Source organism: Chrysemys picta, chromosome 20 (genome assembly GCF_011386835.1).
Source record: "Chrysemys picta bellii isolate R12L10 chromosome 20, ASM1138683v2, whole genome shotgun sequence".
Classification (NCBI taxonomy): Eukaryota; Metazoa; Chordata; order Testudines; family Emydidae; genus Chrysemys; species Chrysemys picta.
This window is the reverse complement of record NC_088810.1, coordinates 3098283-3121954: the sequence shown is the minus strand read 5'-3', so window position 1 is coordinate 3121954 and position 23672 is coordinate 3098283. Positions and strand designations below refer to the sequence as shown.

Here is a 23672-nt window from a genome sequence, read left to right as displayed (position 1 = left end):
ACAAATTTATAATATAAAATTAAATATAGTGTATAGATAGAATATACGTATTTATATTATATTTTACATTTAATTTAACAATACTTACACATACTTTACGTTAATACTGAGTAAGAGTTTTTATATTATATTAGGTTTAACAATGCTTAAACATACGCTACATTAAAAAGCAACAGAGGGTCCTGTGGCACCTTTAAGACTAACTGTTAGTCTTAAAGGTTTCAGAGTAACAGCCGTGTTAGTCTGTATCCGCAAAAAGAAGAACAGGAGTACTTGTGGCACCTTAGAGACTAACAAATTTATTAGAGCATAAGCTTTCGTGGACTACAGCCCACTTCTTCGGAAGAACGAAAGCTTATGCTCTAATAAATTTGTTAGTCTCTATGGTGCCACAAGTACTCCTGTTCTTCTTTTTGTTAGTCTTAAAGGTGCCACAGGACCCTTTGTTGCTTTTTACAGATTCAGACTAACTCGGCTACCCCCTCTGATACTATACGCTACATTAATATACAATATGGGTTTTTATATTATATTTTGTATTTAACAATGCTTAAATCTAATTGACATTACTATAGACATACTGTTTATCTGCTAGGATATGTAATACACGACCTAAACTGAAATATAGTGTCTCACTAGTCTACATTATGTGATATGAGCGACCAGGCGGGGAAGGAAATCTCTTTTCTTTGGGAGAGGGGACGCTCTGGAGCCAGGCCGAGCGGTGCTGCGGGACTGGGATGGGGTGCCGAGTGGCCCAGCTACAGGCCGGGCAGAGCAGATTGTGCAGCATAAGCAGGTAGCCCGTGGCATGAGGGCCCGTTTGAGGCGGAGCGACCCGGGACAAGGGGTTAGTGGGTTCCGGGCAGTCAGAATGAGCCAGAAACCAGCGTCTCTGTGCAGCCAACCCATGAGTCTCAGTGTCTAGCACCACACCGCGCACCTAGGCTATTCTGTGATGCTTATCGGCCACACACAACCATCCATCGCATTGCACCCTACCACACCTCCCGGCAAATCCAGCCTGGCTCCCATCTAGGATCCCCCTCCACACAACCCGGTTCTGCTCCCTTCCACCACCGCAGGTGGAGAAAGCTGCAGTCGCAGAGCCCCTCTCCGCCCCCCCTGTTCTCAGACTGTTTCCCCCCCTCGTCCCCACCCCCCAACCTTACCTTCCTCCATCACCCAACCTGGAGTCTCCGGGGGCTTCTAGCGAGGCGGGTGCTCCCTTTGCCCTCACGCCCAGAAGGGTGCATGCAATCAGCAGCAGGAAGAGGGCGAGTTCCTATGAGAAAAAGGGTGAAACGGAGGCACAAGGAATGGGGTTTGTTAACCACAGAAATGGTCTCTGGTATTTGTGAGAATCGGAGAAAGAGTCAAAGAATTAAATGAAAAAAGCTGGAAGCCCGGACTCCTGGGTTCTTTCCCCAGCTCTGGGAGGGGAGTGGGGTCTAGAGGGTTAGAGGAGGTGGTAATGGGAGCCCGGACTCCTGGGTTCTCTCCCCAGCTCTGGGAGGGGAGTGGGGCCTACTAGGTTGGAACAGAGGGGGAGGAGGGAGGCTGGGAGCCAGGACACCTGGCTTCTGTTCCCTGCTCTGGGCGTGTTCTGTTGTTTTAAATATAGGAATGAAAAACGTTTTTGTTTTTCCAAGTTGAGAAATTTGTTCCTTGCAAGACTGACTATCTATCTATCTATCCACCGCCATACACACCCCTCTGTCCGTCCAGCCATCTCTCCCACCCGCCTTTCAGGTTCACCCCTGCTATCTGGCAGTCACCGTCTCGTCTCGGAGGGCTCCGAGGCCGGGGCTGCCAGCCGCTGGGTCCCGCCGCGGCGTTGCCGGTTGCCATAAACCCGTAGATCCGAACTTGCGGTACGACTGCCTCACACAAGCTCGAGTCTGTGGGTATGTGTCGATCCTGGCCAGGACATCTGGAGACCGACCCCGGGCTGACTCCGCCCACCGGCATTCCAGGCCCGCCCACTCATCCATAGGTTCCACCCACCGGAATGGGGCCAGATCAGAACCAGCGCCCCCTAGAGGGGAAAGGCCCCATGTCCCATTCCCCACCCCCCTGGGCCCAGCAGTTCCCCACCTTGAGGCCAGATCAGAACCAGCCCTAGATGGTCCTGTCCCCCTGGGCCTGCCAGCCCCCCGCCCTGGGACTGGATCAGGGCCGGCTCCCCCTAGAGGTGAAAGGCCAGTCAGACGAGAACCCACCAAATCATTCCACCCAGAGACAGCCGACGCCTCTGGAGAAACCTCCCCAGCCGCTCTGGGCTGCTTCCTTCCCACTCCCCCAGCCGATCCCTAGACCCCCAGCCGCACCTGACTCGAACCCCCTCTCCCCGGCCCGGCTCTTCTGCGTGCCCCAGGCTGAGGTAGTAGGTTGTATGGTTTAGAATAACACCCGTAGGAGATAACTGTACAGCCTCCTAGCTTTCCCTGGGGCGCTGCTCAGCCCCGGAGACGAGCCAGCAGGGGGCAGCAACGAGCGGAGGTGAGTAATGCAGTAATTCGCCATGGTGGGATATGATTATCGATGATGATCTGCGAAACTCCCTGCTTCCGGGGATTGGCAGGGTTAACCCGTGGGACTCCCCGCCACTGGGAATTGGCCGGGCTGCTCCACAGGACTCCCTGCCACTGGGGATTGGCTGGGTTAACCTGCGGGACTCCCTGTGGCTGAGGATTGGCCGGGTTAATTCCTGAGTTGCCTGTAGAGACATGGCTGGGGTTGTGTGTGCTGTGTAGTCAGGGAATTGTGTGTAGTTGTGCGCTGATATGGGCGGAGTGGTTGTTGGGATGTTTAGGATTGTGTGGTATTGTGGTGGTGCGTGGTTGTGTTGTGCTGTCAAGGAACTGTGGATGTGATTGTGAGGCGCTGCTGGGTTGTGAGATGTTGTCATGTCTTGTGTGTGTGGTTGAACAGTGTTGTGTGTGGTGGGAACGGGGGATATAGGTGTGTTTTGCTGGTATCTTGTTTTACATGTACATGATTCTTGTGTCCACTTGTGTATAATTGTGTGACATTGTGGTGTGTGTAGTTGTGCAGCATTGTTGTGGGTGTGTTCAGGCATGTGTATTTGTTTGGTGTTGGGTAGTTGTGCAGGGGATGTGTGGTTAGCATAATTGTTATGTTGTGCGTGAGGTTGTATTTTACAGTGTGTGTGATGGTGTTGGGATATTGTGTTGGGTGAGTTATTTTGGTTGTGGGATATTTGCGGTGTTGTGTGTGTACTGTGGTAGTGGGGTGTTGTGTTTTATGTGTTACTGTGGTGGCTGTGGTGTTGTGTGTGTGTTGTGTTGTGTTATGGTGGTGAGGTGTTGTATTGTGGCGTGTTGTATGTGTGATGTGTGTGTATTATGGTGGTGGTGATATTGTGTTTGTGTGTTATTGTGGTGGGGGATATTGTGGGGGTTGTTATAGTGGAGGTGTATGTTATTGTGGTGTGTGTGTGTGTTATGGTGGGGTGCTGTGTTGTGGGTCTGTTATTGTGGGGGTGTTGTGTTATATGCAGGTGTGTTGTGGTGTAGGTCTTGTGTTGTGTGGGTGTGTTGTGGCGGGGAGGGTTGTTGTATGGGTGGGTGTTATGGGAGTGGTGTTTTGTGGCAGGGTGTAATTGGGGAGGTGTGTTGTGTTATGTGGGGTGTGTTGTATGGGTGTGTGTTATTGTAGCATGTGGCTGTGTGTTACGGTGGAGGTGCTGTGTTGTGGGGGTGTTATTGTGGCGGTGTTGGGGTGTTTTGTTATATGCGTGTGTGTTATTGTGGTGGGGGTGTTGTATTATGTGGGGTGTGTTGTGTGGGTGTTTATGTTGTGGTGTGTGGGGATGTGTGGGTGTGTGTTACGGTGGAGGTGCTGTGTCGGGGGGGTGTCATTGTGGTGTTGTGTGGGTGTGTGTTGTGGTGTGTGGGTATGTGTTACGGTGGAAGTGCTGTATCGGGGGGAGTGTCATTGGGGTGTTGTGTGGGTGTGTGTTGTGGTGTGTGGGGGATGTGTGGGTGTGTGTTACGGTGGAGGTGCTGTGTCGGGGGGGTGTCATTGTGGTGTTGTGTGGGTGTGTGTTGTGGTGTGTGGGGGATGTGCGGGTGAGTGTTATGGTGGAGGTGCTGTGTCGGGGGGGTGTCATTGTGGTGTTGTGTGGGTATGTGTTGTGGTGTGTGGGGGATGTGTGGGTGTGTGTTACGGTGGAGGTGCTGTGTCGGGGTGTATGTCATTGTGGTGTTGTGTGGGTGTGTGTTGTGGTGTGTGGGGATGTGTGGGTGTGTGTTACGGTGGAAGTGCCGTGTCGGGGGGGTGTCATTGTGGTGTTGTGTGGGTGTGTTTTGTGGTGTGTGGGTGTGTGTTACGGTGGAGGTGCCGTGTCGGGGTGTGTGTCATTGTGGTGTTGTGTGGGTGTGTGTTGTGGTGTGTGGGGATGTGTGGGTGTGTGTTACGGTGGAGGTGCTGTGTCGGGGGGGTGTCATTGTGGTGTTGTGTGGGTGTGTGTTGTGGTGTGTGGGTGTGTGTTACGGTGGAGGTGCCGTGTCGGGGTGTGTGTCATTGTGGTGTTGTGTGGGTGTGTGTTGTGGTGTATGGGGGATGTGTGTGTGTGTGTGTTACGGTGGAGGTGCTGTGTCGGGGGTGTCATTGTGGTGTTATGTGGGTGTGTGTTGTGGTGTATGGGGGATGTGTGTGTGTGTGTTACGGTGGAGGTGCTGTGTCGGGGGTGTGTGTCATTGTGGTGTTGTGTGGGTGTGTGTTGTGGTGTGTGGGGATGTGTGGGTGTGTGTTACGGTGGAGGTGCTGTGTCGGGGGGGTGTCATTGTGGTGTTGTGTGGGTGTGTGTTGTGGTGTGTGGGGATGTGTGGGTGTGTGTTACGGTGGAAGTGCCGTGTCGGGGTGTGTGTCATTGTGGTGTTGTGTGGGTGGGTGCGGGTCCCACCTGCCGCTCGCTGGCTGCTCGGCCCTGGGCCGCCCCCGCCCCCCCCCCGCCGGGCCCGGCAGCGGCGCGGCTCCAGCCAGACAAGCGCCGCATTGCGATACCGGCCCCGCCGCCGGAGAGGGGGAGCGAGACAGACGCCGCGGAGGAGAGAGACGCGGGGAGCGGCCGAGCGCCACAGACACCGCCCGGGGCAGCGACCGACAGACAGATCCCGCGTCCGTCCCTCCGTCCGATCCGCCCGGGGCAGCGCGGACACCGGCGGAGCGAGGGAAGGAGACAGCCAAGGACGGAGGAGAGCGACAGGCTGAGTCCCGCCGCGGGGCGGGGACGGGCGGGCGCGGGGGGAGCAGCGGAAGAGGGAGGAAAGGGGGAGCGAGAAAGGCTCAGGGATGGAGGGGTGCGGGGGGGATGGGAAGGCAGAGATGGAGGGATAGAGGAATGGGGGGATGGGATGGAGGGATAGAGGAAGGGTGAGATGGAGGGGTACAGGGGGTGGAAAGGCAGGGGAGGGATAGAGGAAGAGTGGGATGGAAGGGTATGGGGCAATGGGAAGGCAGGGATGGAGGGATAGAGGAAGAGTGGGATGGAAGGGTAAGGGGCAATGGGAAGGCAGGGATGGAGAGATAGAAGAAGAGTGGGATGGTGGGATGGGAAGGCAGAGATGGAGGGAGAGAGGAAGGGAGATGGAGGGAGAGAGGAAGGGGGATGGGAAGGCAGGGGTGGAAGGATAGAGGAAGGGTGGGATGGGGGAATGGGAAGGCAGGGATGGAGGGATAGAGGAAGAGTGGGATGGGAAGGCAAGGATGGAGGGATAGAGGAAGGATGGGATGGGGGGATGGGAAGGCAGGGATGGAGGGATAGAGGAAGGGGGATGGAGGGGTGCAGGGGGATGGGACGGCAGAGATGGAAGGATAGAGGAAGGGTGGGATGGGGGGATGGGAAGGCGGGTATGGGGGGATGGGAAGGCAGGGATGGAAGGATAGAGGAAGAGGGATGGAGGGGTGCAGGGGGATGGGAAGGCAGAGATGGAAGGATAGAGGAAGGATGGGATGGGACGGCAAGGATGGAGGGATAGAGGAAGAGGGATGGAGGGGTGCAGGGGGATGGGAAAGGCAGGGATGGAGGGATAGAAGAAGGGGATTGAAGTGGGATGGGAAAGGCAGACCCTGCCCAGTTACAGGTGTGTGTGTGTGTGTGTGTGTGTGTTTTACAGGCTGTGGGGGGGGGGGGGTATTGGGAGACATGGGAGTTGTTGCAAGAGATGTGGGGCATTACACAGGATGTTGGGGGCATTACAGGCTGTGGAGGTGCTAGGCGTAGTTGGAGGTTATGCAGGTGTTGGGAGCATGGGGGTTGTTGAGGGGGTTGTTGGGACATATTGCAGCCTGTGGGGCGGGTGTTGGGGGTTCTTGCAGGAGATGTTGGGCATGTTATGGGCTGTGGGGGTGTTACATGGGGTGTTGGGGGGTGTTACAGGCTGTGGGGTGTGTGTGTGTCATGCTGCAGGTCTCCAAGCACCCCAGTCCCTCTGTCACAAGGGGCAACAGGTGAGTATAACAGGGTCCCCCCAGCTCCTGGCCCCCTGTATCCCAGAGCCGGGGAGGGGCTGGGTCCCTGTGGCCCATCAACCCTCGGCCTCCTGCCAGCAAGGGAAGCTGAGACCGAGCAAACTTGGTTCACACACGGAGTTGCTGAACCACATTGTGTCCACACACAACCCCCCAAGCCAGCCACCTCCTGCTGTCACTAGGGCCCTATCGGGAGTGGTGCCCCTTAGAGGGGAAGGGCCCCATGTCCCTATTTGGGGTCTGCTGGGAACTGACAGAAATTGGGTCTGGCTGATTCTCCAATAGTCTAGAAACCTTTGAATTTAGATAAAAATGTGGGGGTGGCCCAGGGACACTCGGGGGTCTTGGCAAGGATATCGGGGGCCTGGGGAAGAGAGAGGCCTGGGGGATATTGGGGGGTCTGAGGAAGAGTGGGGGGACCTGAGGAATATCGGGGGAGACGGGAGAGGGAGGTGGGGGTGACACACAGCCAGCATCTCTGCCCCTTGGTGTCAGGCGGGATAGTTCAGGGTTCAAAGCCTTGTTTTCCAGGGGAATTCGGGGTGGCTCCGTTTCTCTGAATTTGGGGCCAGCAATGGGGCTGTGGGGAAGGTCCCCAAGGCTGTGGCCGTCGCCCTGGCTTGGTGGATCCCTCCCCTTCCGGGTGCCCCGGCCGTGGAGAGCCGGCCCAGCAGTGCTACCTGTTGGTGACCAGCCAGGGCTGGGGATAGCTGCTGGCCGCCCTCCCGCCATCCACCGCTCGCTGGCAGGTCACTGGCCTTCCTGGGCCCCAGTAGCCCGGTCTGGTGGCCACGTGCTGATGGGGAGCCCGTTCTGGTACCTGACTGGCGGCTCTTGCCAAGGGCCGATCAGTACCCACGGCCGAGCCCCCCCAAGCCCTCCCTGGCTGATAAAATCTGCATTTAACTGGCGCCCCCAACGCACCTCATTGCAACCCCCCCCCCCCCCGATTGGGATTTTGTTCAGGCAACAAAATCTGTCATTCCCCCGCCCCCCACCCATTGGGGAAAGGTCGACTAGTTCGGGGTGGGCTTCCTAGCGGGATGGAAGGACAGGCCTCTGCCCCCAACAGCTCCCTCTTGGAGCAGCGCTTCCTGGCTCCCCCTCCTGACAGCATCAGCAGAAAGACAGAGAAGAAAACCAGGGGAACACCCCAGTGTGTGTGTGGGGCTGGGCCAGCAGAGGGCTGTGGGTCAGGAGCGAAGGGCACCGGCAGAGCTGGGGGAAGGGAGCCTGGGCTAGCAGGGGGCTGTGGGTCAGGAGTGAGGGGCACTGGCAGAGCTGGGGGAAGGGAGCCTGGGCTAGCAGGGGGCTGTGGGTCAGGAGTGAGGGGCATTGGCAGAGCTGGGGGAAGGGAGCCTGGGCTGGCAGGGGGTGTGGGTCAGGAGTGAGGGGCATTGGCAGAGCTGGGGAAAGGGAGCCTGGGCTAACAGGGGGCTGTGGGTCAGGAGTGAGGGGCATTGGCAGAGCTGGGGGAAGGGAGCTTGGGCTGGCAGGGGGCTGTGGGTCAGGAGTGAGGGGCATTGGCAGAGCTGGGGGAAGAGAGCCTGGGCTGGTAGGGGGTGTGGGTCAGGAGTGAGGGGCACTGGCAGAGCTGGGGGAAGGGACGTTGGGCTGGCAGGGGGCTGTGGGTCAGGAGTGAGGGGCATTGGCAGAGCTGGGGGAAGGGACCCTGGGCTAGCAGGGGGCTGTGGGTCAGGAGTGAGGGGCATTGGCAGAGCTGGGGGAAGGGAGCCTGGCCTGGCAGGGGCGTGCGGGTTGGGATTGAGGGGCACCAGCAGAGCCGAGGGGAGCCCAGAGTGGAGATAAATGGTATGGGGTGTGTGTCAGGATTGAGGGGCATTGACAAAATCCATCCCAAATCCCCCATCCCTCCAAAGTTAGCCGCAGCCCAGGCTCCTCCTTCCAGTCCACTCAGCCCGCACCCTGGGTGCTCTCCCCCCTCTAACCTCTCAGCACCCGCTCTCTTCCTCTGCTCCAGCTGGACGAACGGGACCCCCGGGGCTGCGCTCTCCTCCCCCGGCTCTGTCTCGCTCCCGGCAGCCGTCTCTGTCCCTGAGACCCTTAACCTGTGAGGGCAGCGCAGAATTCACAGGTGAGGTTCTTGGGAACCGAGCGACTGGCCCCGACACAGCGCAGCCAGCGGGGCAGGTCTCAGCCCGTCGCACCGGGGGCGGGGGCAGCGTCGCCGCCGGGGACTCAGACAACCGAACATCCCCCCCTTAACCACTAGACTCCCTTCCCTCCCGGAGTCAGGCTAGAACCCAGGAGTCCTGGCTCCCCCCGGGATTCCACCACAGACGCCTTGTGCTACCCTGGAGAAATAGCTTTCCTGCTCGGTGCCTCGGTTTCCCCAGGGGCCCTGATCGTGGTCGGAGTCTTGGCTGAGCTCTGCCTGCGTTTGAGCTGAGACCACAGGCCTGGGAGGACACAACGCTGAGCCCCTCGCCAGCCCCCCTGGGGAGATCCCTCCTCACCCGCCCACCCGAGGGAGCAGGTTTGACGGGTGTCTCTGTGCCTTCAAGGCTCAAACTCTCACAGACACCATCAAACAGCTGAACCCCCCAAGCTAAGCGGCACAAGACCCCCTGAGGAGCACGGGGAGGCCCCTCGTCACTCCCATCTCTCCACCCCCCCCCCGCCCCTGTGCTCCAACCACCTGACAGAGCTGGGGAGAGAACCCAGGAGTCCGGGCTCCCTGCCCCCGCCCTCCCAGCTCCAAACTCCTGCCTCCTTTTCCAAGGTTACTACTATGGAGAAATCGTTTTGTGCCAGGCTCTAGCAGCCCCCCCCCCCCCCCCCCGGCTAGGGCAGTTCTGCAGAGGGTGGGAGTAGGGAGGCCAGGGCTGGGCTAGCAGGGGGCTGTGGGTCGGGAGTGAGGGGCACCGGCAGAGCTGGGGGGGGTGTGCCCAGGGCTGGGCTAGCAGGGGGCTGTGGGTCGGGAGTGAGGGGCACCGGCAGAGCTGGGGGGGGTGTGCCCAGGGCTGGGCTAGCAGGGGGCTGTGGGTCGGGAGTGAGGGGCACCGGCAGAGCTGGGGGGTGGGGTGTTTCTCATCCCTTTGATGCACTCATCCCCCCGCCCCGCAGGCCCCCCTCTGTTTAAGGGACATATTAATTCTCAGTTTCATGCCCGGCTGTCTGGTTTCCATGGAGACGGATCTCTGAGGCCGACAGCTCCCCCCACCCCTTCTCCCGTCGGCCGGAGCTGCCTTCCTCCAGCCCTGGGTATGCGGGGAACCCTTGCCTGGCGCTGGGATGCAGCCACCCTCTGGGGTGGGGCTGGGGGCTGGTTATACAGGGACCCCTTGCCCGGCGCTGGGCTGCAGCCACCTCTGGGGTGGGCGTGGCCGGGTCGTAGCCCTGCCCCCTCCATTGTGATGTCCCAGTGGGTTCCGTGCCCCTTGTGCTGGGCGATGCCTGTGGCCTCCCAGCTGCTGTTGCCCCTTTGCCTCGGCCTCCTTCTGGCCCCCCGGGCACCCGGCTGCCTCGACTGTTTCTCCACCCCGCAGCAGCGTCTGCGCGTCTGCCAGGTCTTCCTGGGTCACACCAGCTCCCGGCACGTGGCCTGCCTGGGCGCCCTGCGGGCCGCCTTCCAGCCCCACACCCAGCTGGTGGTGGGTGAGTGGGGCCCTGGAGCCAGGCGGCCGGCAGCTCTGTCTTCCATTCCCTCTGTCCCTCCTGTCTGTCTGTCCAGCCCTCCCACAGCTCCACTGCGCTCCAGCCTGTCCTTTGGCCTCTGCTTTAGCTTCCCCTGAGCCTTTGTTCCATTTCCAGCTCCATCACCCACCCATCCCTCAGCTCCATCCTTCCCTTCCTCCAGCTTAACCGCTCCCTGGCCCTCCATCCCTAGCTCCGTCATCCCTCCGCCTTCACCTCCATCCATCCCTAGCGCCATCATCCCTCCGCCTTCACCTCCATCCATCCCTAGCGCCATCATCCCTCTGTCTTCACCCTGTCCATCCCTAGCTCCATCATCCCTCCATCTTCACCTCCATCCATCCCTAGCTCCGTCATCCCTCCGTCTTCACCCCGTCCATCCCTACCTCCATCATCCCTCCGTCTTCACCCCATCCATCCCTAGCTCCATCATCCCTCCGTCTTCACCCCGTCCATCCCTAGCTCCATCATCCCTCCGTCTTCACCCCGTCCATCCCTACCTCCATCATCCCTCCGTCTTCACCCCGTCCATCCCTAGCTCCATCATCCCTCCGTCTTCACCCCGTCCATCCCTAGCTCCATCATCCCTCCACCTTCACCTCCATCCATCCCTAGCGCCATCATCCCTCCGTCTTCACCCCATCCATCCCTAGCTCCATCATCCCTCCGTCTTCACCCCGTCCATCCCTAGCTCCATCATCCCTCCGTCTTCACCCCATCCATCCCTAGCTCCATCATCCCTCCGTCTTCACCCCGTCCATCCCTAGCTCCATCATCCCTCCGTCTTCAGCCCCATCCATCCCTACCTCCATCATCCCTCCGTCTTCACCCCATCCATCCCTACCTCCATCATCCCTCTAGCTCCATCATCTCCTCCATCCATCCCTCTGCCCATCCCTCCATTCATGCCCCCCCAGGGATGGACCCCGGAGCAGAACCTGTCCCCTCACCAGCCCCCTCCCACCATCCCCAGGTGTGGCAGAGATGGAGAAGCTGAAGGACGTCTTCTCCAACGTCATCTTCTCCCTGGAGCAGAAGGGCATGGCCAAGGGTGGGTCAGAGCCGGGGTGGCGGCCACGGGGAAGGAGGGAGGGGAGGGGAAGGATCCTGGGGGGGGAGCAAGGGGAAGTGGCTGGGAAAAGGGGAGGAGAGGGGAGAGATAGGGTGGTGGGGGCTGGAAAGGCAGGGGGAGGGTGTGGACGGGGGGCTTGGTTCTGACCTCCTCTCCCCCCCAGTTCCCTACCAGGTGGCTGTGCCGGAGACCGTGGCGCGGATCCAGCCAGAGCTGGCTCAGCTGAAACCAGGTGAGAGGGGGGCTGGGAGCCGACTACCCAGTGTGACCCCCCCCGATACACAGCCCCCCATGCACCCCCTGTCCTGGAACAGGTGGGGGAAGGGAGCCCGGTCCCCATGGCCCACCCAGCCCTCAGCCTATTGGGACGCAGGGGCTGAGACCCGGAAAACACCCCCGCCCACCCCCCAGCAGCCATCCAGTCCCTGCCGGGAGGCTGGATCAGACACGACGCCCCCTACAGGGCAGCAGGGTGTGGGTCTCTGCTGCTGGTGTAATTCCCTGCTATGGCCTCATCCTCGCTCGTTTCTCTCCCTTCGCAGCTCCTGCCTGCGTCCCGCCATGTGGTGAGTCCTGACATCTGGCTGGGCTCCCCCCTCGCAGCCCTGCCGGTGCCCCTCACTCCCGACCAGCAGCCCCTGCCAGCCCAGCCCTGCCCCCTCCCCCCAGCTCCGCCGGTGCCCCTCACTCCCGACCCGCAGCCCCTGCCAGCCCAGCCCTGGGCCCCCCCTTCCCGCAGCTCCGCCGGTGCCCCTCACTCCCGACCCGCAGCCCCTGCCAGCCCAGCCCTGCCCCCTCCCCCCAGCTCCGCCGGTGCCCCTCACTCCCGACCCGCAGCCCCTGCCAGCCCAGCCCTGTCCCCCCCAGCTCCGCCGGTGCCCCTCACTCCCGACCCGCAGCCCCTGCCAGCCCAGCCCTGCCCCCTCCCCCCAGCTCCGCCGGTGCCCCTCACTCCTGACCCGCAGCCCCTGCCAGCCCAGCCCTGTCCCCCCCAGCTCCGCCGGTGCCCCTCACTCCCGACCCGCAGCCCCTGCCAGCCCAGCCCTGGGCCCCCCCTTCCCAAAGCTCCACCGGTGCCCCTCACTCCCGATCCACAGCTCCCTGCTAGCCCAGCCCTGGGCCCCCCTTCCTGCAGCTCCGCTGGTGCCCCTCACTCCCGACCCGCAGCCCCCTGCTAGCCCAGCCCTGGGCCCCCCTGCCACTTTGCTATTCTCCGCAGGGTACCAGAAAGACGCCCAGGTCTACAAATGTGCCTCGTGCAGCCGAGTGGCGTGTCAGCTCCCCCTGGACTGTCCAGGTACGTGCTAAACCCTCAAATCCCCACATGGCACTAGGGGGCGCTGTGCTGCGGGGTTCCCTGGCCGTTCCAGATGATGAACCCAGGAGTCCTGGCCAAACCCAACCCAAGGGATTCTATTCAGCCTCCAGAAATCCCCCTTTTGCTTGTAGCTCTACACAGGAATCCCTGGATAACCAGCCCCACGCCCCACCCGAGGTGGCCGCATCTCAGTGCTGGGCCAGGGATTCCCTGTGGGGCGGGGTCCCTATATAACCAGCCCCTGTGCCCTGCCCCAGAGATGGCCGCACTGCCATCCCCACCCGCAATCACCCCTGCTCTTTGCCTGCCAGTGGAGGATGTCTGGAAGAACGAGGGGGAGAGGACGGTTCTGACATGCAGGGTCCAGTTCCAGACCCCCCCTGACGTCCGGCACAGCTGGAAGTTTGTCAAAGACGTGAGTGTGGGGGGTGGGAGGGTCTGTCTCGCGTTGTGGTTGCCTCTTAGGGTAGCAGGAAGACATGGGGAGGGCACCTTGGCAGATGGGGGTGGGGGTGAAAGGAAGTAATTTTACTGGGAGGGGTGTCTGCTGCCCTGACTCCATGCCCCTTGCACCCTACAACCCCTAGTGGCAGCCTTCGAGTCAGCCCAGCCCCTTTGCTCTGCCCACGGTCCTGAGTTCGATTCCCCTGACGCCTGCCCCCCGTCTCCCTGTCACCCCCTCAATTTGCTCTCCCCTGCCCCCCAGCTCCGGACCCGAGATCTCTCCCTCTTCCGGGACCTGCACCCGGGTGCCAGCTCCTCCATCGTCCTCCGCCCCACACGGGGCTCGCACCGTGGCACCTACGCCTGCCAGCTAGCCCAGGAGGACGACGTGCTAGCCCGGAACTACTTCTACCTCAATGGTAAGAAGGGGAGTGGGGCTGAGTGGTTAGAGCAGGGGGGGCTGGGAGCCAGGACTCCTGGGTTCTATCCCTAGTTCTGGGAGGGGAGTGGGGTCTGGTGGATTAGACCCAGATGGGCTGGGAGCCAGGACTCCTGAGTTGTCTCCCTGGCTGTCAGAGGGGAGTGAAGTTTAGTGGTTGGAGCAGCGGGGGGCTGGGAGCCAGGACTCCTGGGTTCTATCTCTAGCTCTCGGAGGGGAGTGGGGTTTAGTACTTGGAGCAGCAGGGGGGTGGGGCTGGGAGCCAGGACTCCTGGGTTCTGTCTCCCCGCAGTGACTGCCAGCAGCCAGGGGGCAGAGACAGAGCTGCAGGACATGTTCCGCGCCATCTTGCAGTCCCCAGCGGGGCGGGGGGCTGAGGGCCAGCTCCCTGGGCTCTCAGAGCTGCTGGCCGAGCCCAACTCGCTGCACAAGAGGAACGTGGTGCTGCTGATGGTGGGGCTGGCGCTCAGCGCCCTGCTGGGCACCCTGCTGCTGGGGTGAGCTTCCCGGGACCCTCCATATTAGTGCCGTGGGCCCCTCCGGCCCAGGAACCTCCCCCCGCCCACTGCCGGGCCTGACCAATGGGCCCATCCAGCCTGGGACTCTGCCCCCACCAGACCTGACCCACGGACCCGCCCATCCAGCCTGGTATCCAGTTGCAGGGAGTTCCCCAGGTCTCCACTTTCCCTTCCTCCAGCCACCAAGCCCTTCAGGGCCCCGAACTCCCCACCCTGGGGGGAACCCTGCCCAGCCCCCGAGACCCCCTGCCCTTCTGGGTCCCAGCTCGGTCCAGCCCCCCTCCATCCAGGCACTGGGAGCAACACGCAGAGAGGGGCAGTGTGGTGGGGGCTGGGGGCGGCCTTCCTCCAATGGCTTGTCCTTCCTCTGCTATGGCTCCCTTCTCGCTCGCTCTTTGTGCTCCGTCCCCGCCCCCCATCTTCCCTCTCTCTCTCCCCGCAGGGGCGTCTGTCGCTGGGCCATGGGCTGGCCCTGATGCACCCGGCCTGGGCCCTGGACTCGCCTCTGCTTCAGCGCCCCAGACTGGCACCATCAATTTTCTGATCAGAATAAACCCAAATTCCAACCTGAGCCGGGAGTCTCTGTCTCGGCCGCAAAAGGGAGGTCGCTCCTGGTGGTCAGAGCTGGACCGATGCCCCGGGGTGGCACTGGGGGGCGCTGTGCTGCTGGGGGTGGGGTGGGGGGGTCTCCCCGGCGGTCAGGGCTGGTCCGCTGGTCCCGGTGCCCCGGGGTGGCACTGGGGGGCGCTGTGCTGCTGGGGGCGGGGTGTGGGGGGGTCTCCCCGGCGGTCAGGGCTGGTCCCGGTGCCCCGGGGTGGCACTGGGGGGCACTGTGCTGCTGGGGGCGGGGTGGGGGGGTCTCCCCTGGCCGTTAGAGCTGGCCCGATGCCCTGGGGTGGCACTGGGGGGCGCTGTGCTGCTGGGGGCGGGGTGGGGGGGTCTCCCCTGGTACTCAGGTCTGGCCCCCGGTGCCCCAGGGCGGCTGAACATTTTTGTGATTCTGTAAATAGCGGGTGCTGGGCAGGACCCTGGGGTGAAGGGGGATCCCCCTGGAGCGGGGGAGGGGTCAGTCGGGGGGAGGGGGAGAGGGAAGTTTGGGGAGCCGCTCGGTCCCCCTGCGCCCCTGTCACGTCTCCCCTCCCCCTTTGCTCCCCCGCCCCCCAGTGCCCCCGCTTGGGGTGTGTGGGAGGGGAGGGGAGGGGCGGGGCGGGGCGAGGGCCGGGAAGTTCCCACGGCCCCAGGATCTCCTAATATGGTCAGTGATGCGAGGCGAGGCGGGGCGGGGAACCCCCCTCCCCCTCCCGGCCGAGCCAGGCCCGGAGCAAACAGAACCGCGTGGCCAGGCGGCGAGAGCGCAGCGCACGGTGAGGGGCGCGGGGGGATCGCGGGGGGCTGGAGAAGGGGAGGGGGATCGCGAGGGGGGGGCCGGAGAAGGGGGAGGGGGATCGCGAGGGGGGGCCGGAGAAGGGGGAGGGGGACAGAGCTCTTGTCTGTGTTGGGGGGCGGGGGGGGTCACTGGGTTTGGGGGAGCCCCACGCGAGGGCCCGGCAGAGTTTGGGGGCCCCGGGCTCAGGTGGGGGGGGGGTCTGATCAGCCTCTTCGCTCCGGCCGGGGGCTCTGTTCTTGGGTCTGGGGCCGAAAGCCCGGCAACCCCCCCCCCCAGGGGGGGACTGAGACCTGGGGTCCCCCCGGGGCTGAGACATGGGGTCCCCCCCCCGGCAGCTTTTTCTTTCATTTTTTCCTTCCCTTTGTGTCTCCCCCGCTCCGGCGTCTGCAACTTCCTCATAGGGTGGCGGAACCCCCCCCCCCCCCCCCGCACACACACACACACACACACACACACACACACGGATGGGAAGGGGAAGCTATGGGGAAGGGGGCCTTGGGGGTGCCGGGGAGCAGAGGAGGGGGTGGGGGTTATGAGATGCTGGGGGGCGGAGGGGCTGTGGGGTGGGGGAAGGGGTTGGGGTGCAGGGGAGGAGGAGGAGAGGTGGGGGGAGAGAAAGGGGTGCGGGGATTGGTTATGGGGTGGTGGAGGGAGGGGTTATGGGGTGCCGGGGGGAAGGAGAAGGGGTGGGGAGGGCGGGAATAATGGGATTTCCCGAACGCCAGGAAATGTTTCCAAACATCCTGGTGTGAGGAAAGAGGCTGTGACGTGGGGAGTAGGAGGGAGACCCCTGCCTGGGGGAACGGGGGGGGGGCGGGGATTGGGGCATGTGAGTCATAGGACTCAGGCGTCCGGCCGATATCTCCCCCCTCCTCTGGTGACCCTGACATTGAGCCCGGCCATGTGGCGAGGGGGATCGAGATCAAAAGTGTGGGGGGGAGCCATGGGGGGAGCTGTAGGAATGTGGCCCCCCCTTCCTCGCCCAGCTGTTTGGGGGACAGTGACCACCTCTCCCCCACCATGGTCACCCACAGTGGAGACCAGCTTTGGATTCCCCCACCCACCCACTCACTCCTGGGGGAGCCCTGGGACCTGGGGAGGGAGTGTCTGGGATTTGGGGGGGGACAGGAGGGTGGGGTTCCCCAGGGCTTGGTCCAGGATTCCCCTCCTTGGGAAGTTTTCTTGACAGTCCCACAACTGAGAGGATATGTCGGGTTGGCGGGGAAGATTGTGGGGGGTGGTTCTGGGTACCTCTGTGAGACCATGCGGCTGTGTGGCTGTATCCTTGTGGCTGTGTGTGTCTGCATGTGACTGTGTATCAGTATGGCTGTATCCTTGTGGTTGTGTGAGTGTGTGTCTGGGTGTGACTGTTTATTTGTATGGCTGTATCTTTGTGACTGGGTGTCCCTGAGTGTGACTGTATCTGCCTGACTGCATCTTTGTGGTTGTGTGTGGGGATGTGTCTGGGTGCAATTGTGCATCTGTCTGGCTGTACTGTGGTAATATTTGTGTGTCTCTGGGTGCGATTGCGTGTGCATATCTGCGGTTGTGCATCTGCATCTCTGAGTGTCTATATCTTTGTGATGGTGTGTCTCTGGGTGGCGGTGTGTATCGATAAACCTCTATCTGGTGTGTGCGTGTGTCTTTACATTTCCCCTCTCCCCTGGACATAAATGATTGCCAATTAACTCCAGCTAATTAACGCCTCTCTGGCCTGGTCAGAGCCATACACACAAGGGGTTGGCTTCCCCAGCTGTGTCTCTGTGGCCTTGTCTCTAGACAATCGAGCCCTGTTGGAGCCTGGCCGCAGGGCATCCCGTTAACCAAGATGGTGCTCAAGGCGGCCACGCAGGTCATGTTTAGCAGAACTACGTCTGGCCATGGGTCGGCCCCACTGGGTTAGCCGTGGCCAGCGGAGGCTGGAGGCCGCCAGCCCCGCGTCCATACCTGGCCGGGGGTGTCTCGTTGTCTGACTCCACACCTGTGTCTTTGGGCGCCTGTTTCTCCAGGGGTGTCTTTCCCTCTTTCTGTCTATGTTGGGGGCTGCCTGACTGTGTATGTGTGTCTGTGTCATGTGTGTGTCCTTCTTTGGGGGGGGTCTTTGTGTGTGTGTGTGTTGGGGATTGCCCGTGTGTGTGTGTCTGTCTGTTTCTCTGGGGGTGTCTTTTACCCTGACTCTGCCCTCTCTGCCTGTATCTCTGTCTGACGGGTGTGTGGGGAGGCGTCTGTCTGCGAGTGTCTCTCCCCCGCCTGTCGCCTCTGGATTTCCAGAGCACGGGGTTGTGTTGTAACCCCCTTGCGACACTCTGGGCAGGCTGAGGGTGGGGACAGGCTGTGCCAGGAAATAGGCCAAGTCCACCCAGGGAGAGCAGAGGTGATACCGGAGTGATGGGCCCATGGAGGGGATCTGATGTGGGGCAGGATGCCAGGGTGATGGGCCCATGGGGGGAGGATCTGATGGGGGCAGGATGCCAGGGTGATGGGCCCATGGAGGGGATCTGATGTGGGGCAGGATGCCAGGGTGATGGGCCCCTGGGGGAGGATCTGATGGGGGGCAGGATGCCAGGGTGATGGGCCCATGGAGGGGATCTGATGGGGGGCAGGATGCCAGGGTGATGGGCCCATGGAGGGGATCTGATGGGGGGCAGGATGCCAGGCAGGCCGTGGGTCTGAGCCCAGCCGAGCAGACCGTTGCTGATGTAACGGGGCTGCAATCCTGCCGTGTTTTCCTGACTCATGGTGATGTCACCGGTTTGCGTCAGCCCCACAAACCCCCTCCCCCTGCTCGGGCACCGAGAGGCACCCCGGCCCCTTGGAGCAGCTTTAACCCCTCACTGCCCGGAGCTCCCCTGGGATCCAGCCCCTCAAGCCCCCTGAGCCCCATTCTCCAGCCCCCCTTGGTCTCCCTGGCTTCAACCCCCCCCAGCGTCTCACAGGCGTCCTGTCCCGTCACAGGACAAGCCCTGCCATGAGAGAGGAGGTGGAGACAGGCGCCCGGTTCCTGTCGCGCCTGGTGAACCGGCACGGCCGGCTGGACGAGGGGTGCATGGAACAGTTCGGGGAGCGCCTGGCCGCCATCCTGCAGGAGAGGTACAGCCGGCACTGGTACCCCGAGAACCCCGCCAAGGGGCAGGCCTACAGGTACGTGGCCCGAGCGCGGAGGGGGGCGGCGCGGGGAGCAGGACGGCCGCTCGCACAGCAGTTTGGCATAGCCGGGTGCACCGCAGGTGGCCCGTCACAGGGTGGGGGCAGCTGGGGGCGCCGTCCATGGGCTGCATCGCGTGGCCGTTTGCCAGGCGGGTCGGTAACTCTTTGCCCCGGGTGCGGGGCCATCATGGGGGGCCGCAGCTGGGGGTCGCCACACAGGTGGCGGGGAGGGGAGCTCTTTTGCAGGGCGCTTGGTGGGGCGGTCACCTGCTGGGGGTCCTGTAGGGTCCCTGGCGCTCTGACCCCCGGAACCCCCCTTCCCCCCCCCCGGCCTCTCCCACTCCAGGTGTATCCGCATCAACCGACGGCAGCGGGTGGACGAGTCGCTGCTCCGGGCCTGCGCGGGCTGCGGGCTGGAGTACTCGGAGCTGGCGCTGCCGCGGGAGCTCTCGCTCTGGATCGACCCGGGGGAGGTCTGCTGTAGGTGAGCTTCCCCCCTGCCCCCCCGATCTGCTGGCTGGGGTCAGCCCTCTCCCCAGCTCCCGGCTGCCTCCGTCTGGCAGGGGACAAAAGCCCTACTATCGCTGCAGCGCCTGGAGAATCGCCCAATGGCGTGGCCAGCTGCGCCAGGACTCCTGGGTTCTCTCCTCCATGGGGACCCCCTTCGTGCACGTGGGGCTCACAGTGCTCCCACCAGGCACTAAACCCTGCCCCATACCCCTCTAGGGGGAGCAGGCTCTGCTCCAGCCCCAGGGTGGGGGGCTGGCTTGCTCAGGGGGGTAGGGAATGGGGCTTTTCCCCTCTAGGGGGCGCCGGTTCTGATTCAGCCGCAGGGGTGGGGACTGGCCGGCTTGGGCGGGGTGGGGCTCGGGGACCATTGTGCGCTAATGGGTCCGTGGTCCCAATTTCTAAAGCATTTTCTCCCCCCCCTCCCCCCCAGGCTCGGGGAGAACAGCCAGTACTTCACGGTGAGCCCCTCGGAAAGGGGCGGTGGCAAAGGGACCCCAGAGCCCGAGACGTCGGACTATCACTCGGAGTCACCGTCGGAGAGCTCCTCGGAGGACGAGGGATCAGTCCGGCCCTCTCCAGCACCGGCCCCAGCCCCGAGTAGACCCACCCTGCGGGAGCCCGGCAAACAGGTGATTGTGAATTGGGGGGGCTGGGTCCCCATGGCCCGTTTGGTGCCTGAGGTATGTAGGAGGGGAGCGGGGGTCCCTTTCCCTGCTGGGAATGGGGCTGAGACCCAGCAAACTCAACACACGCACAGGGCTGCTGAAGGGCTGAGCCAGAGGGGCCTGGAGCCCGTCCCCCCACAAGCCAGCCAGTCCACCCCCTTGGGCTGGAGCGGAGCTGGTGCCCCCTAGAGAAAGGCCCCATATCCTATTCCCCCGAGCCGTGCCCCTGCCCCGGGGACAGGTCACAGCAGATGCTCCAGAGGTGGCTGCATCTCAGCACCAGGCAAGAGGTTCCTTCAAAACCAGCCCCTGCACCCCACCCCAGAGGTGGCTGCATCTTGGTGTTGGGCAAAGGGTTCCTGCATAAACCGCCCCCACACCCCACCCCAGAAGTGGCTGCATCTCAGTGCCAGGCGAGGGGTCTCTGGTTATTTCAGACTCCTGCTAAGGTCTCTTTTCTCTCCCCGCAGGCCGCCGAGTTGTTCTACGTCCCGGCCCCCATGTGGGTCCCCTGCACCGCTCAGCGCCTGGTCAGCTACATCCCCACCTACCAGCCCCTCACCTTCTACTACGTCAGTGTCGGAGCAAAGCCCTTGCCGGCGAAGAGATCCAACCCCGACCGGCTGCGGCGCCTCACCCACCGGGCTGCCAAGGCTTAGGGGCGGGGCAGGGAGAGGGGAGAGCCCCCAGCCCCTCTCCCTCCTGCCCCCCATCCCTTCCCCCCCAATGATCTCCACCACACTCCCAGGTGGAGACTGGGGGGAACTCACCACAGCAGTACAAACAGCGCCACCTGGTGGCCACGCAGCGAGCCAGGCTGGAAACGGCAGGAAGTCGGGGATGTCCTGCCTCCACCCCCTGCCCAGCTGGCATCTTAAGGGTTAACAGCCCCTCTTCTCGAGCAGTGGGTGCGGCCCCATGGCCGTGGGGCTGAGCCAGTTGAGACTCAGTATCCTACGGGCCCATCTACACAGGCAAAGCGCACGGGCAAACTTGCTATGGAAGGGAAGCCAGGACGCCTGGGTTCTATCCCCAGTGCTGGGAGGATAGTGGGGTCTACTGGTTAGTGCAGAGGGGGCTGGGGGCCAGGACTCCTGGGTTCCATTGTCAGCTCTTCTGACCAGCTTCTGGCAAAAAAACCAAGCGCCCGCGCACACAGACAAAACCACCAAATATGTGCCTCAGTTTCCCCGTCTGTAAAACTGGGATCACAACACTCACCTACCTCAGATTGGTGCCGCGGTGCAAACAAACGCAGGGGCACTTTATAAAGGCTTTTTCCGTGCTGCTTTGCCGGGCAGGGGAAAGGATTATTCTAATGATTTTAATATATATGCTGTAAATAGCGAACCGCTGGTATTTAATTTATGGAAGCAGAGAGAGCTGTTTAGCAGGGAGGTGCTCGGGCCGGGGGGGGGCGGGGGGGTTAATGCCAAATCTATTTATAGAGGTTTTTTTGCAAAAAAAATCAAAAACAAATCCTTTTTCTATAAAAATTTGCAAGTGCCTATTAAAGAGATCTCTGTGGTGATGCAGGAAATTGTGTGTCAGAGCTACGCAGAGCCGTCCTTTCATACCCTGAGCGGGCAGGGCTGGGGTCTGAGGGGCTGGGCGATTATTTCTGTTACGGCACAAGCTAGTGGCCCCGGGCATGGCATGGCCCCCGAGTGCGCTAGTCGCAGTGCATTGTTACTGCTATTGGGTATATTATGGCTGGAGGAGGAGGGCTGGGAGCCAGCTCTTCCGGGTTCTCTCCCCAGTTCTGGGAAGGGAGTGGGGTCTAGTGGTTAGAGCAGAAGGGGGCTGGGATTCCTGGGTTTTATTTCAGGGTCTGTTCTGGGACCTTGAGCAGGTAATTTCCCCCTGGTCTCAGGACACCCACCACCACCACCTGCCTCTAAAATGTCCCAAAGGAAAAAAAAATGGTAGGAAATGTGAACAGGTGAGATTGGGGCCAGAGCAGCGGCACCTCTAGATACAGCCACTGGAGGGAGCCAGTGGGCTACGTATGACCTGCCTGTGGCGAGCCTGGATGCAATTCCCAGCTCGTCCAAGGAAAGCGCCTTCCTTTGGCCCTGTGGAACTCGCTGCTGCTGGATGGTGTTGGGGGGCCGGAGATTCCAAGCGGGATTGACGCTCCATCTAGAGGAGAAGATCCAGTTAGAAGAGCTCAGGCTCCCAAAAGCATGGGGCGGCAGCACAGGACTGGACCCCTCGGGGTCATTGAGGGTCCTGCGTCATTCTTTGCCCCCCCCCCCCCCCCCCCCCCCAAGCTGCTCTCTCTCTGGATGGTCCCCAACCTCGTCCTCGGTCCTGGGCTCAGCTGATCCTTGGCCAGTTCGTTCTCGTGCCAGCCCTGTCCCTGAGCGTCCGATTCCCCTCCCTGGTGGTCTCCCCGATGTATTTCTGGGGTGCAATCACTCCCCCCGGAGCCTGCAACACCCTTCTGAGTCTCCTCTCATACAACCGCCCCCGCGCTGCCCCCCGCGGCCTCATCTCTGCTCTGCGCTCGGAGTTCCTCTCAGACGGGGGTGCCCAGAATTAACGGGGATCGGCGCTGGAGGGCAGCGAATGTTGGGGGGGTCAGAGGCTGGCTGGGCCTTCGGAGCAAGCTAGGGTCCGCCCTGCCCAGGACTTAGCCGTGAGCCATAAGAACATCTGAATGGCCAGACTGGGTCAAAGCAATGGCCCATCTAGCCCAGGGTCGTGTGTCTGAGAGTGGCTGGTGCCAGGAGCATCAGAGGGAATGAACAGAACGGGGGAGTTATTGACTGGTCCATCCACTGTCTGCCACTCCCATCTTCTGGCAGTGGGGGGTTAGGGACACCCAGAGCATGGGCTGCATCCCTGGCCGTCCTGGCTCATAGCCATTGATGGACTAGTCCTCCAGGAACTCACCTAGGTCTTTTTTCAACCCAGCTATACTTTTGGCCTTCAAACATCCCCTGGCAAGGAGTTCCACAGACTGACTGTGCATTGGGTGAAGAAATACTTCCTTTTGTTTGTTTTAAACCTAGTGCCTATTCATTTCATTGGGTGAGCCCTGGTTCTTGTGTTATGGGAAGGAGTAAATAACACTTCCTTACTTTCTCCACACCTGTCATGATCTTATAGACCTGTATCATATCCCCCCTTAGTCGTCTCTTTTCCAAGCTGAAAAGTCCCAACCTTATTAATCTCTCCTCATACGGAAGCTGTTCCATCCCCCTAATCATTTTTGTTGCCCTTTTCTGAAGCTTTTCCAATTCCAACATATCTTTTTGAGCTGGGGCAACCACATCTGCCTCAGTATTCAAGATGTGGGCGTACCATGGATTTATAAAGAGGCAATATGGTATTTTCTGTCTTATTATCTATTCCTTTCCTAATAATTTCCAACATTCTGTTCACTTTTTTGACGGCCGCTGCACATTGAGTGGAGGTTTTCAGAGAACTATCCACAGTGACTGCAAGAACTGTCTTGAGTGGTTCCAGTTAATTTAGAGCCCATCATTTTATATGTATAGCTGTGATTATGTTTTCCAATGTGCATTACTTTGCATTTATCGACATTGAATTTCATCTGCCATTTTGTTGCCCAGTCACCCAGTTTTGTGAGATCCCTTTGTAACTCTTCACAGTCAGCTTTGGACTTAACTAATTTGACTGATTTTTGTATCATCTGCAAACTTCGCCATCTCTCTGTTTGGCACCTTTTTCCAGTTCATTTCTGAATATGTTGAATAGCACCTGGTCCCAGTACAGATCCCTGGGGGATACCACTATTTACCGCTCTCCCTTCTGAAAACTGACCATTTATTCCTACCCTTTGTTTCCTGTCTTTTACCTAGTTACTGATCCATGAGAGAACCTTCCCTCTTAATCCGTGACAGCTTAATTTGCGTAAGAGCCTTTGATGAGAGACCTTGTCAAAGTCTTTCTGAAAATCTAAGTACACGATATCCACTGGATGCCCTCTGTCCACATAGAATCATAGGACTGGAAGGGACCTCGAGAGGTCATCTAGTCCAGTCCCCT

At 61.0% G+C, this 23672-nt stretch overlaps 1 protein-coding gene across 5 annotated transcripts; it reads left to right on the top strand.

Moving 5' to 3' along the window:
* Positions 1–375: 375 nt before the first annotated feature.
* LOC101936863 (sperm acrosome membrane-associated protein 6) lies at positions 376–20776 on the top strand. Of its 5 annotated transcripts, XM_065574777.1 has the most exons (8): positions 376–11206; positions 11391–11459; positions 11770–11793; positions 12447–12524; positions 12857–12960; positions 13252–13408; positions 13721–13925; positions 14389–14625. In XM_065574777.1, exons 1-8 carry the CDS (start codon positions 11140–11142, stop codon positions 14420–14422), a joined length of 738 nt encoding a protein of 245 aa, XP_065430849.1. In that variant the 5' UTR covers positions 376–11139; the 3' UTR covers positions 14423–14625. The 5 variants fall into 5 exon arrangements, with proteins under 5 accessions (XP_065430849.1, XP_065430848.1, XP_065430847.1 ...); XM_065574776.1 differs by lacking the exon at positions 376–11206 and having other exon boundaries at positions 11425–11459; positions 12447–12960; XM_042846513.2 differs by lacking the exons at positions 376–11206; positions 11391–11459; positions 11770–11793; ... (2 more) ...; positions 13721–13925; positions 14389–14625 and adding exons at positions 18289–18474; positions 18827–18964; positions 19421–19619; positions 20126–20776 and having other exon boundaries at positions 13296–13408.
* The last annotated feature ends 2896 nt before the right edge of the window (positions 20777–23672 follow it).

What these genes read in the sequence shown, in the direction of transcription:
- LOC101936863 (XM_065574776.1), top strand. Translation starts at nt 12,598, where the DNA reads ATGATGAACCCAGGAGTCCTGGCCAAACCCAACCCAAGGGATTCTATT. An exon ending in GCTGGAAGTTTGTCAAAGAC is followed by an intron (nt 12,961 to 13,251) that starts GTGAGTGTGGGG and finishes CCTGCCCCCCAG; the next exon opens with CTCCGGACCCGAGATCTCTC. An exon ending in CTGGGCACCCTGCTGCTGGG is followed by an intron (nt 13,926 to 14,388) that starts GTGAGCTTCCCG and finishes CTCTCCCCGCAG; the next exon opens with GGGCGTCTGTCGCTGGGCCA.